Below are 12,342 nucleotides of genomic sequence, written 5' to 3' on the forward strand. Positions count from 1 at the left end.
AGTTAGAAACGGAGCATGGTGATTTGCCTTATCACACAGAGGTGCGATGGCTAAGCCAGGGAAAGGTGCTTCAAAGATGTTTCGAGCTTCGTGAGGAGATTTGTCTGTTCTTGGACAGCAAAGGGAAAGACACAACACAACTCCGAGACTAAATGTTTCTGTGTGAAATGGCTTTTCTGTGTGACATTACGAGTCATCTGAATGCAATAAACTTGCAGCTGCAGGGTCGGGATCGTGTCATCTCTGATATGTACAGTACAGTGAAGGCATTTAAAACCAAACTGACTCTGTGGGAGACGCAGATGCGGAAAGAAAATTTGAGCCACTTTCCCAGCTGCCAGACCATGAAAGAGAAGCTCTCTACCAGTGCGTTCCCGAGCACACAGTTGGCTGATAAAATAGGTATGCTTGCCGCTGACTTTCGACGCCGATTTGCTGACTTTGAAGCACAAAAAAGCAGGTTGGAACTGCTCGGTAACCCATTTGCTGTTGACGTGGAAAGCTCACCACCAAACCTCCAAATGGAGTTGATTGACCTCCAATGCAATGATGCACTGAGGGCAAAATATGCGGCAGTGGGTGCTGCGGAGTTCGCCCGTTTCCTCCCCGGCACAATGCCCCAGCTGCGCATCCAGGCTGCTCAAACGTTGTCTATGTTTGGCAGCACATACCTGTGTGAACAACTGTTTTCTTTGATGAACCTGAACAAAACATCACACAGAAGTCGACTTACTGCTGAACACCTCCACTCAATTCTGAGGATTTCTTCAGCTCAGAGCCTTACCCCGAACATTGATGAACTTGTGGAAAAGATGGGACACCACCAAGTATCACCCTCAACCTCAAACAAGTGAACATTACTGTGCAATCACATATTTAGAGTTTTTACTCAGTTCAAGTTTAAAAGTTAAAATTTAATATTTGTTTTCACTGCATGTTACTTCTCCTTAAACAAAGTGTTGTTTTTGATTAATAGATTTTTGCACTTTATTTTTTTGTATTTCAATCCAATTATATTTTAAAAATATTTCAGTTGAGTGGATGATAGAAAATTGCTATTATTGTTTTTTCTTTGAAGTAAATTTAGCCCACTTTTGCTAAAATAGAAAATATAGTCTACTGATGGTGCCTTGAATACCGGTTTCTTTCATTTAATGTTCATGTTATGGGGATATTTATATAAAGGAAATTTGTCTTTTGTGTCTGTTGAAAATTAAAGATTACTGACAGAGCCATAAGAAAATATTGCTTTATTTATCTGATCATATTGTAATATATTTGTTAGGTTTTCAGTAGGTTCAATTAGGTTCACTAGACTATATGCGTCATTTAAAAAATTTTCAATGAACATTCGAACAGTCCGGCCCTCGTCTTGTAGCTGATTTTTTTATTTGGCCCTCCGTCCATTTGACTTTGACACCCCTGTATTACGGTATCCAGAATTTAATGTAGTTAGACCGTGAGTGGCCTCACACACCAGTACAGTAGGTGGCGGTGTATGCGCCTAAATTGGACGCGATCCGCCAAAACAAATCCTAAAGAAGAAGAAGAAATCAGTGTGATGACGCTTTTTGCAACGGTTTTTTTTTTAAAACACGTGATCAAACGAAACTTCGGACGTCATTGATCACGTCGTAATGTAATTTTGAAACGAGCATCAGTATATTATTTCGGCTCAGTAATGCGCTGAAAACTGCATCAGAGCTCCGGTATCAATAGTCCCATCGCTACTGTGGAAAGCATTGGAATCAACATCGGTCAGCATCCCTGCGCAACGCTTTCAACACTTTGTCAATTCCATGTTCTGCCGAATTGAGGCTGTTCTGAGGGCAAAAGGGGGTGCAACTCAATATTAGGAAGATGTTCCTAATGTTTGGTACAGTCGGTGTAGGTGTCATTCAGTTTGTTTGTGCGTGCACGGGTGTGAATGCGTGTTTTGTGCTTTCTAATGTCGTGTGGGTGTTGTGTGTCCACGTGTTTATGTACATGGGGTGTGTAATTTGTGTAGGCTAAAAGTCTGTTGACAGTCCAAGAGGGGGTGTTTGTGTAAGATTACGGGGGTGTAGGTCTATTCCTGGACACATGAACCCGATCAGGCCCGAGACTGCTACTCATTTATCTGATCGTCATTAATCTGCATGTCCACCGCCTTGTATTCCGCCTCAAAATGAAGTGTTTGACCATTTTATTTTCAGGACGATCAGGGCTACAAGTAGAACACAACGCTATTTGACATAAACAGTTTCATTCGGGAGTTTTATTTTATCAATTTTTTTTTTTTACATAAACAGTTGCATTCATGAGTGTTATTGACAAAGCATGCATATATATATAATAGCTGTAACAATGCACATCATCTATTGGCCTACTGCTAATGAATTACAAAACGGGGTATAACACCTGATACCATACACCTTTCAGTACTATTCCTGTTATTTGTACCATGGTTGTGTTTTATTTTGTATTTATCTTTGTGTTTTAATGGGATCTCATAAATAAAGGTGACATAAGTAAACCATTGACCCTTGTTCCACTGTAGGCTACTATAGGCTGTATACAGGTACAATCAGTTTAGATCGATTCATGGTGGAAATATTTACTGGTCAGATGGTACATGGCAGGTTTGTATGGGGACAGTGTGGAGACACAGCAGAGTGGACGTTGTACCTTCAGACCTTTGTGTCCCCAGCCTGCCCCCCCCCCCCCCCCAATTACATCACACAGATTCTGCACTTTCATCTCCAAGAATAGCAATCATTTGTAATATGTGTAATATGGGAGGTTGGATTTCCATATAACTAACTAAGAAAACATTTAATCTGACAGAGTAGTGTGTACTGAGAGACCACTGTGTGACAGACAGACTCAAATGAGAAAGAGAGAGAGAGGTTAGCTAATGATTGACAACTGAAAAATTCTACAAAAGTATAAAGAAGCCCCGTGTCTCTCTGCTCTTGGGCTCAATCGCTAGATCCCCTCTTCCATCCATCCCTCCGTCCGCGAGTCTTACCTTCCATCATGCAGTTGTTGGCTGTCTGTAGCCTGTTGGTGCTGCTGTGTGTATCAGCCCGGTCTCAGAATCAGATCTGTACCATCTTCACAGAGGCCAAGAAAGATGGATTCAAGGCTATGTGAGTAACTCTGTGAGTAAATCTATGTGAGTAACTCTATGTGAGTAAATCTATGTGAATAAATCTACGTGAGTTAATCTACGTGAGTAAATCTATGTGAGTAAATCTATGTGAGTAAATCTACGTGAGTAAATCTGTGAGTAAATCTATGTGAGTAAATCTATGTGAGTAAATCTACGTGAGTAAATCTATGTGAGTAAATCTATGTGAGTAACTCTTTGTGAGTAACTCTTTGTGAGTAAATCTATGTGAGTAAATCTATGTGAGTAAATCTATGTGAGTAACTCTTTGTGAGTAAATCTATGTGAGTAAATCTATGTGAGTAAATCTATGTGAGTAAATCTACGTGAGTAAATCTACGTGAGTAAATCTACGTGAGTAAAGCTGTAAAAAGCTTTTATTTAATCACTGCCTTTGTTTTCAAACTCACCTGAGTGCCTGGACCTCAGATTCTTTAACCACTTAATACTGTTTTTTACATGGATTTGATTTGTCCTATTTTGTTCATCTGGAATTTCTCTGCTGATTTAAAATGGGGTTTAACAGCAGCGTAGTGTAAATATTTTGGTGAAGTGTCGGAATCTCACTGTCTGTCTGTGTGTGTGTGTGTGTGTGTGTGTGCGCGTGCTGTGTGTGTGTGTGTGTGTATGTGTGTGTGTGCATGCTGTGTGCGTGTGGTGTGGGTGTGTGTGCATGCTGTGTGTGTGTGTGTGTGTGTGTATGTGTGTGTGTGCATGCTGTGTGCGTGTGGTGTGTGTGTGTGCATACTGTGTGTGTGTGGTGTGTGCGTGTGTGCGTGTGTGTGTGTGTGTGTGTGTGTGTTTGCCTATCTATCTGGGACATTTGGTTTCACCTTTGACATTTTTAAACTTGTTGGCTGGAGTTTGACTGTTATCTATTGCCGGGTAAGGAGAGTTGTGACAGGTGTTGTGTGTGTGTGTGTGTGTGTGTGTGTGTGTGTGTGTGTGTGTGTGTGTGTGTGTGTGTGTGTGTGTGTGTAGGGCACTAGTAGGGCTGGCTCAGAACCTTCCAGATAGTTTGTTGGATGACGTGGTGCCCCTGGTTGCGGAAGCCTTCACCATGGGCATCCAATGCTGCTCAGACGAACCCCTAGAAGACTGCAACAGGGACGTGGTGAGAGACCCCAACCACACCTCCTCATCCCTATCTGACACAAGCCAATCACATTGATGTGCCCAGCCCAGCCAGAGGTAGGGGCCAGATGTAAGGGTAGGTAGGGGACAGGATAGAGGGTCGGGAGGGGAGGGGCCAGAGGTGGTAGGTAGGGAGGAGAGGGGCCAGCCTGGCCAGTGGTAGGGAGGGGAGGGGCCAGCACGGCCAGTGGTAAGGAGAGGAGGGCCACCCCGGCCAGTTGTAGGGAGGGGAGGGGCCAGCACGGCCAGTGGTAAGGAGGGGAGGGGCCACCCCAGCCAGTTGTAGGGAGTGGAGGGGCCAGCACGGCCAGTGGTAGGGAGGGGAGGGGCCAGCACGGCCAGTGGTAGGGAGGGGAGGGGCCAGCCTTGCCGGTGGGGAGGTCCAGCGGTAGGAGGTTGGGAGGGGAGGGGCCAGCCCGGGCCAGCAGTAGGTGCCAAAGGTAGGGAGGGGAGGGGCCAGATTAGGGGGGAGTTAGGGAGGGACTTGCCCAGCCAGAGGGAGGGGCCAGAGGTATGGAGGTGAGGAGGCAGCCCGGCCATTGGTAGGCAGGGGAGGGACCAGAGGTAGGGGTTTGTATGTAATTGGGCATTAGTTGGCTGATGTTTTTAGTCAAGGTTCAGACGTTTAACATTTTTGTTTTAACCCTTACTTGGCACACCTGATTGAATTAGTCAAAGGGCTCGATGATTAGTTCAAATCAAATCAAGCTTTATTTATACAGCGCATTTCAGACATGGAACGCAACGCAATGTGTTTCACAGGGGAAAAAAAACTATAAAAAAACAACGAAAATAAAAGCAGAAAAATGTACTACACAACAAATATAAGATTTAAAAAAAACTAAAGAATGACAAAAACTGAACGACTAAAAAGCACCGTAAGGAAAAGCAGAGCTAAAAAGGTGTCTTTTAAGATCTCTTTTAAATATGTCCACAGTTTTGGTCCCCCTCAGGTTCTCTGACAGGATATTCCAGAGGCTGGGGGCATAGTAACTAAAGGCTGGGGGCATAGTAACTAAAGGCTGGGGGCATAGTAACTAAAGGCTGGGGGCATAGTAACTAAAGGCTGGGGGCATAGTAACTAGAGGCTGGGGGCATAGTAACTAAAGGCTGGGGGCATAGTAACTAAAGGCTGGGGGCATAGTAACTAAAGGCTGGGGGCATAGTAACTAAAGGCTGGGGGCATAGTAACTAAAGGCTGGGGGCATAGTAACTAAAGGCTGGGGGCATAGTAACTAAAGGCTGGGGGCATAGTAACTAAAGGCTGGGGGCATAGTAACTAAAGGCTGGGGGCATAGTAACTAAAGGCTGGGGGCATAGTAACTAAAGGCTGGGGGCATAGTAACTAAAGGCTGGGGGCATAGTAACTAAAGGCTGGGGGCATAGTAACTAAAGGCTGGGGGCATAGTAACTGAAGGCTGGGGGCATAGTAACTAAAGGCTGGGGGCATAGTAACTAAAGGCTGGGGGCATAGTAACTAAAGGCTGGGGGCATAGTAACTAAAGGCTGGGGGCATAGTAACTAAAGGATGGGGGCATAGTAACTGAAGGCTGGGGGCATAGTAACTAAAGGCTGGGGGCATAGTAACTAAAGGCTGGGGGCATAGTAACTAAAGGCTGGGGGCATAGTAACTGAAGGATGGAGGCATAGTAACTAAAGGCTGGGGGCATAGTAACTAAAGGCTGGGGGCATAGTAACTAAAGACTGGGTCCATAGTAACTAAAGGCTGGGGGCATAGTAACTGAAGGATGGAGGCATAGTAACTAAAGGCTGGGGGCATAGTAACTAAAGGCTGGGGGCATAGTAACTAAAGACTGGGTCCATAGTAACTAAAGGCTGGGGGCATAGTAACTGAAGGATGGAGGCATAGTAACTAAAGACTGGGGGCATAGTAACTAAAGGCTGGGGGCATAGTAACTAAAGGCTGGGGGCATAGTAACTAAAGGCTGGGGGCATAGTAACTAAAGGCTGGGGGCATAGTAACTAGAGGCTGGGGGCATAGTAACTAAAGGCTGGGGACATAGTAACTAAAGGCTGGGGGCATAGTAACTAAAGGCTGGGGGCATAGTAACTAAAGGCTGGGGGCATAGTAACTAGAGGCTGGGGGCATAGTAACTAAAGGCTGGGGGCATAGTAACTAAAGGCTGGGGGCATAGTAACTAAAGGCTGGGGGCATAGTAACTAAAGGCTGGGGGCATAGTAACTAAAGGCTGGGGGCATAGTAACTAGAGGCTGGGGGCATAGTAACTAAAGGATGGAGGCATAGTAACTGAAGGATGGAGGCATAGTAACTGAAGGATGGAGAAATAGTAACTAAAGGCTGGGGGCATAGTAACTAAAGGCTGGGGGCATAGTAACTAAAGGCTGGGGGCATAGTAACTAGAGGCTGGGGGCATAGTAACTAAAGGCTGGGGGCATAGTAACTTGAGGCTGGGGGCATAGTAACTAGAGGCTGGGGGCATAGTAACTAAAGGCTGGGGGCATAGTAACTAAAGGCTGGGGGCATAGTAACTAAAGGCTGGGGGCATAGTAACTAAAGGCTGGGGGCATAGTAACTAGAGGCTGGGGGCATAGTAACTAAAGGCTGGGGGCATAGTAACTTGAGGCTGGGGGCATAGTAACTAAAGGCTGGGAGCATAGTAACTTGAGGCTGGGGGCATAGTAACTAAAGGCTGGGGGCATAGTAACTAAAGGCTGGGGGCATAGTAACTAGAGGCTGGGGGCATAGTAACTAAAGGCTGGGGGCATAGTAACTTGAGGCTGGGGGCATAGTAACTAGAGGCTGGGGGCATAGTAACTAAAGGCTGGGGGCATAGTAACTTGAGGCTGGGGGCATAATAACTAAAGGCTGGGGGCATAGTAACTAAAGGCTGGGGACATAGTAACTAAAGGCTGGGGGCATAGTAACTAGAGGCTGGGGGCATAGTAACTAAAGGCTGGGGGCATAGTAACTAAAGGCTGGGGGCATAGTAACTAAAGGCTGGGGGCATAGTAACTAAAGGCTGGGGGCCTAGTAACTAAAGGCTGGGGGCATAGTAACTAAAGGCTGTCTCTCCATGTCTCCTGGTCCTGGGCTTTGGGAGAGTTAAAAGGCCAGAGGACCCGAGGGACCTACTGGGTACAGAACTTAAAAGCATGTCTGACATGTATTGTGGTGCTAATGTGTGCTCTCCTTCTGGTCTTGGACAGTACCCGTGCTGCAGCCTTCTGTCTGTTTTGCGGTTGACCAATGGCTTTCTTGGGTAGACCAGACAGGAACGCATTACAGTAGTCAAACCTGAATGTCATAAAAGCATGGATGAGCCTCTCTGTAACGGCTGCACCTTGGCAATGTACCTCAGGTGGTAAAAAATATATTTTTGGTCACATTCTTAACGTATGATTCTAAATTGAGTTTAGAATCTAAAATAATACCTAGGTTTTTTTACCTGATGATTTGTCTTTGTGAATTAAAATGTGCTTCCAGATTCTCTCACTGGGCTTTGGTTCCAACAATTAGTACCTCGGTCTTGTCTTCTAAAATGTTATTTTTTTAAAGGCTTAAGTTGTGATATCACTTCCCTGAACATGTCTGTGTCATCAGGTCTGGCTTGACTGATACCCAGGCTAATGTTGGTTATCTTATCTCTGAAATATGCAGCAAATATGCAGAAAGTTCACATAGGTTTAATTAAGAGGGGGTTAGGATTTATCAATGGTTGGAGAAGAGCACACTCTAATTATTCTGATTTAATAGTGATCAAGTTAGAAAAAGCCAGTTTCTTAATAATGTGTTCAGTGTTACCCTGTTGCCATGGGCAACAAGGTGGTAAAACATCCCCAGTGATGATCAGATAAAGCAACATCAACAATAGAGGATATGTCAATAGAAAGACCCTTGGTAATAACCAGGTCCAGAGTATGGCTGTGGTTATGGGTGGGCCCAGTAGAAAGCCCCTTGGTAATAACCAGGTCCAGAGTGTGGCTGTGGTTATGGGTGGGCCCAGTAGAAAGCCCCTTGGTAATAACCAGGTCCAGAGTATGGCTGTGGTTATGGGTGGGCCCAGTAGAAAGCCCCTTGGTAATAACCAGGTCCAGAGTATGGCTGTGGTTATGGCTGGGCCCAGTAGAAAGCCCCTTGGTAATAACCAGGTCCAGAGTATGGCTGTGGTTATGGGTTGGCCCAGTGGAAAGCCCCTTGGTAATAACCAGGTCTAGTAGAAAGCCCCTTGGTAATAACCAGGTCCAGAGTATGGCTGTGGTTATGGGTTGGCCCAGTAGAAAGACCCTTGGTAATAACCAGGTCCAGAGTGTGGCTGTGGTTATGGGTGGGCCCAGTAGAAAGCCCCTTGGTAATAACCAGGTCCAGAGTATGGCTGTGGTTATGGGTTGGCCCAGTAGAAAGCCCCTTGGTAATAACCAGGTCCAGAGTGTGGCTGTGGTTATGGGTGGGCCCAGTAGAAAGCCCCTTGGTAATAACCAGGTCCAGAGTATGGCTGTGGTTATGGGTGTGCCCAGTGGAAAGCCCCTTGGTAATAACCAGGTCTAGTAGAAAGCCCCTTGGTAATAACCAGGTCTAGAGTATGGCTGTGGTTATGGGTGGGCCCAGTATAAAGCCCCTTGGTTACAACCAGGTCCAGAGTATGGCTGTGGTTATGGGTTGGCCCAGTAGAAAGCCCCTTGGTAATAACCAGGTCCAGAGTATGGCTGTGGTTATGGCTGGGCCCAGTAGAAAGCCCCTTGGTAATAACCAGGTCCAGAGTATGGCTGTGGTTATGGGTTGGCCCAGTAGAAAGCCCCTTGGTAATAACCAGGTCTAGAGTATGGCTGTGGTTATGGGTGGGCCCAGTAGAAAGCCCCTTGGTAATAACGAGGTCCAGAGTATGGCTGTGGTTATGGGTTGGCCCAGTAGAAAGCCCCTTGGTAATAACCAGGTCCTGAGTATGGCTGCGGTTATAGGTGGGCCCAGTAACATGTTGGATAAAGTCCATAGAGCTCAAAATATTCAGAATTCAATGGCCTTGGAGTCAGTCTCTTTGTCAACATGAATATTAAAATCACCCAACACAATGATTATATCATAGATCTCAAGGACAACAGACAATAGTTCAGAGAAACCAGTAAATAAAGTGGGGCAGTGGTTTGGTGACCTATACAGGGTGATGGTCAGCACTGGTGGCTGACATTTAAACAGTATAGCACGATGCTCAAAAGACCCAAAGTCGCCAAACGAAATATCCTTTCAGCTGAGAGCATTAGTAAACTGAATCATGTGTGCCAATTTAGGTTTACGACTAAAATGTGGAACGCCTGTGGGGGCGGGAAACCCTGGCTTAAAGGCCCAGTGCTGTCAAAAAACGTGATTTTATTTCCCCTGTGTTTTTATATATTTTTCCACACCAAGAGGTTGGAATAATATTGTGAAATTGTAAAAAAGATAAAGCCCTTTTTTTAGTTCAAGAGCTGTTTGAAAAGGCTGCCTGAAATTTCATCCTGTTTTGGTGGGATGGAGTTTTGGCCTTCCATGGTTGACATCACCAGGCGGTAAATTAGTTATTAGATCAATTAAGAAAGACAGTTCCAAACCTCTCAGCCAATAACAGCTGGTTTTCAGTTCTCCCCTCCCCCACTCAGACCACACCCAGACAGTCCTACCAAAATTCTTGCTTGAGAAATTGTTCTTTGCTAAGAAGCTATTTTTGTTTCTTTTTAACCATTTTAATTGAAAACCATCACAGTAAGATACTTAATTGTTATCCAGAAATGATCTGATATTCAGATAAAAACATCAGGACCTTTTAAGAAATGAATCCCTCTAGAGTCCTCTTATCTATCGCTATGGTTTTATTTGAATGTCCTGTACAGATACAACAGTACCCTCTTCTGGCTAAAAAGGTGTACTACTACTATGTGTGTGCAGGCCGACCTGTTCCAGAGTGCTGTGTGTTCTTCTGAGACCTTAGTTGAGAAGAGCAATTTGAAGCACTGCTGTGAGAATACTGCCATTGAGAGAACCCACTGCTTCGTGGACCACAAGGCCAAGGTAAGATAGGCCACCCCTCCGAGTCAGGTTCCTCTCTTGGTTTCTTTGTGCATATTTGGCTTTTTTGAAGTTTTATGTGTGCTTGTTTTATTATTATTGTTTGAATTAATAAACTAAACTTCTAGTGAGTTTTCTACATTTACATTTTAGTCATTGAGCAGATGCTAGGTGAGGTGATTCATCTTAAGATACACTACATGATCAAAAGTATGTGGACACCTGCTAGGAGGAGGTCAGACAGACAGACACAGGTACACTACATGACCAAAAATATGTGGACACCTGCTGGTCTAACATCTCATTCAAAAATCATTAATATGGAGTTGGTCCCCCCTTTTGCTGCTATAACAGCCTCCACTCTTCTGGGAAGGCTTTCCACTAGATGTTGGAACATTGCTGTAGGGACTTCCATTCAGCCACAAGAGCATTAGTGAGGTTGGGCTGATTAGGCCTGGCTCGCAGTCGGCGTTCCAATTCATCCCACAGGTGTTCGATGGGGTTGAGGTCAGGGCTCTTTGCAGGCCTTTCAAGTTCTTCCACACCAATCTCGACAAACCATTTCTGTATGGACCTCGCTTTGTGCACGGGGGCATTGCCATGCTGAAACAGGAAAGGGCCTTCCACAAACTGTTGCCGCAAAGTTGGAAGCACAGAATCATCTAGAATGTCACCCTATGTGGTAGAGTTAAGATTTCCCTTCATTGGAACTAAGGGGCCTACCCCGAACCATGAAAAATAGCCCCAGACCATTATTCCTCCTCCACTAAACTTTACAGTTAGCACTATGCATTGGGGCAGGTAGCGTTCTCCTATCATCCGCCAAACCCAGATTCGTCCGTCGGACTGCAGGATGGTGAAGGATGATTCATCACTCCAGAGAATACATTTCCACTGCTCCAGAGTCCAATGGCTGCGAGCTTTACACCACTCCAGCTGACGCTTGGCATTGCCCATGGTGATCTTAGGCTTGTGTGCGGCTGCTCGGCCACGGAAACCCATTTCCTGAAGCTCTCAACGAACATTTCTCATGCAGAAGTTGCTTTCAGAGGCAGTTTGGAACTCGGTAGTGAGTGTTGTAGATTACTTTTACGTGCTTCAGCACTCTGTGGTCCTGTTCTGTTGCCTACCACTTTACGGCTGAGCCGTTGTTGCTCCTAGACGTCTCCACTTCACAATAACAGCACTTACAGTTGACAGGGGCAGTCATAGCAGAATTTTAAAGAACTGACTTGTTGGAAAGGTGGCATGCTATGACATTGCCACGTTGAAAGTCACTGAGCTCTTCAGTAAGGCCATTCTACTGCCAATGTTTGTCTATGGAGATTGCATGGCTGTGTGCTCGATTTTATACTCCTGTCAGCAACGGGTGTGGCTGAAATAGCTGAATCCACTCATTTTATATATATATATATATATATATATATATATATATAGTGTAGCTAGGTGAGACAGCAACACACTTTTCCCAGCTACTGTGCCTCTTTGAGGTCTAGGCCGGGATACTGTAAAAGCAGTGTCAACTGCTGAAGTAAAAAGAGCTTTATGGATGCATTTGAGTAATGTGTTGGTCGATTGATTAATTGTAGATTCCCCGGGACCTGTCCCTCACATCTGAGTCTCCAGCTGCAGACCAGTGTGAAGACTTTAAGAAGGACCGCAAGGCTTTCGTGGAGAGGTAAGTGGGATCCACTCAACTCCTGTGGTTGTGACCGACGCTGAGTTTGAACCTTGGATAGGTCTCCTCCAGGCAGCTAAAATACAGTGTTAGGGACGCTGAGCTAAAGCCAAGACAAGGTGTTGTGTTGCAGCTTCATCTTCAGGTTCTCCAAGCGTAACACCATGCTACCTCCTCATGTGATCCTGGCTGTCACTAAGAGTTACGGAGAGGTTCTGGCTACCTGCTGTGGGAAGAGTGAAGCCGAGGCCCAGACCTGCTTCAACACCAAGGTCAGGAAGTGTCCCAAATGGCACCCTATTCCCTATATAGTGCACTACTTTTGACCAGGGACCTATCAGGGAATAGTTTGCCATTTTG

General features: G+C 45.5%; 1 protein-coding gene across 3 annotated transcripts in view; it reads left to right on the forward strand.

Moving 5' to 3' along the window:
• Window positions 1-1,525: 1,525 nt before the first annotated feature.
• gc (GC vitamin D binding protein) overlaps window positions 1,526-12,342 on the forward strand; it is a 22,629-nt gene continuing 11,812 nt past the window's right edge. For 2 of the 3 annotated variants that reach the window (XM_036936485.2, XM_090191246.1), the window contains exons 1-5: window positions 1,526-3,131; window positions 4,133-4,265; window positions 10,185-10,307; window positions 11,894-11,982; window positions 12,116-12,254. In XM_036936485.2, coding sequence (XP_036792380.2) covers window positions 3,019-3,131; window positions 4,133-4,265; window positions 10,185-10,307; window positions 11,894-11,982; window positions 12,116-12,254 — 597 coding nt within the window. In that variant the 5' untranslated portion in view covers window positions 1,526-3,018. Of the gene's footprint in view, window positions 3,144-4,132; window positions 4,266-10,184; window positions 10,308-11,893; window positions 11,983-12,115; window positions 12,255-12,342 lie in introns of all 3 variants that reach the window. The other variant, XM_036936486.2, reaches the window with a different exon arrangement.

The sequence above is a fragment of the Oncorhynchus mykiss genome, chromosome 11 (genome assembly GCF_057628025.1).
Source record: "Oncorhynchus mykiss isolate SJ-2025 chromosome 11, ASM5762802v1, whole genome shotgun sequence".
NCBI lineage: Eukaryota > Metazoa > Chordata > Actinopteri > Salmoniformes > Salmonidae > Oncorhynchus > Oncorhynchus mykiss.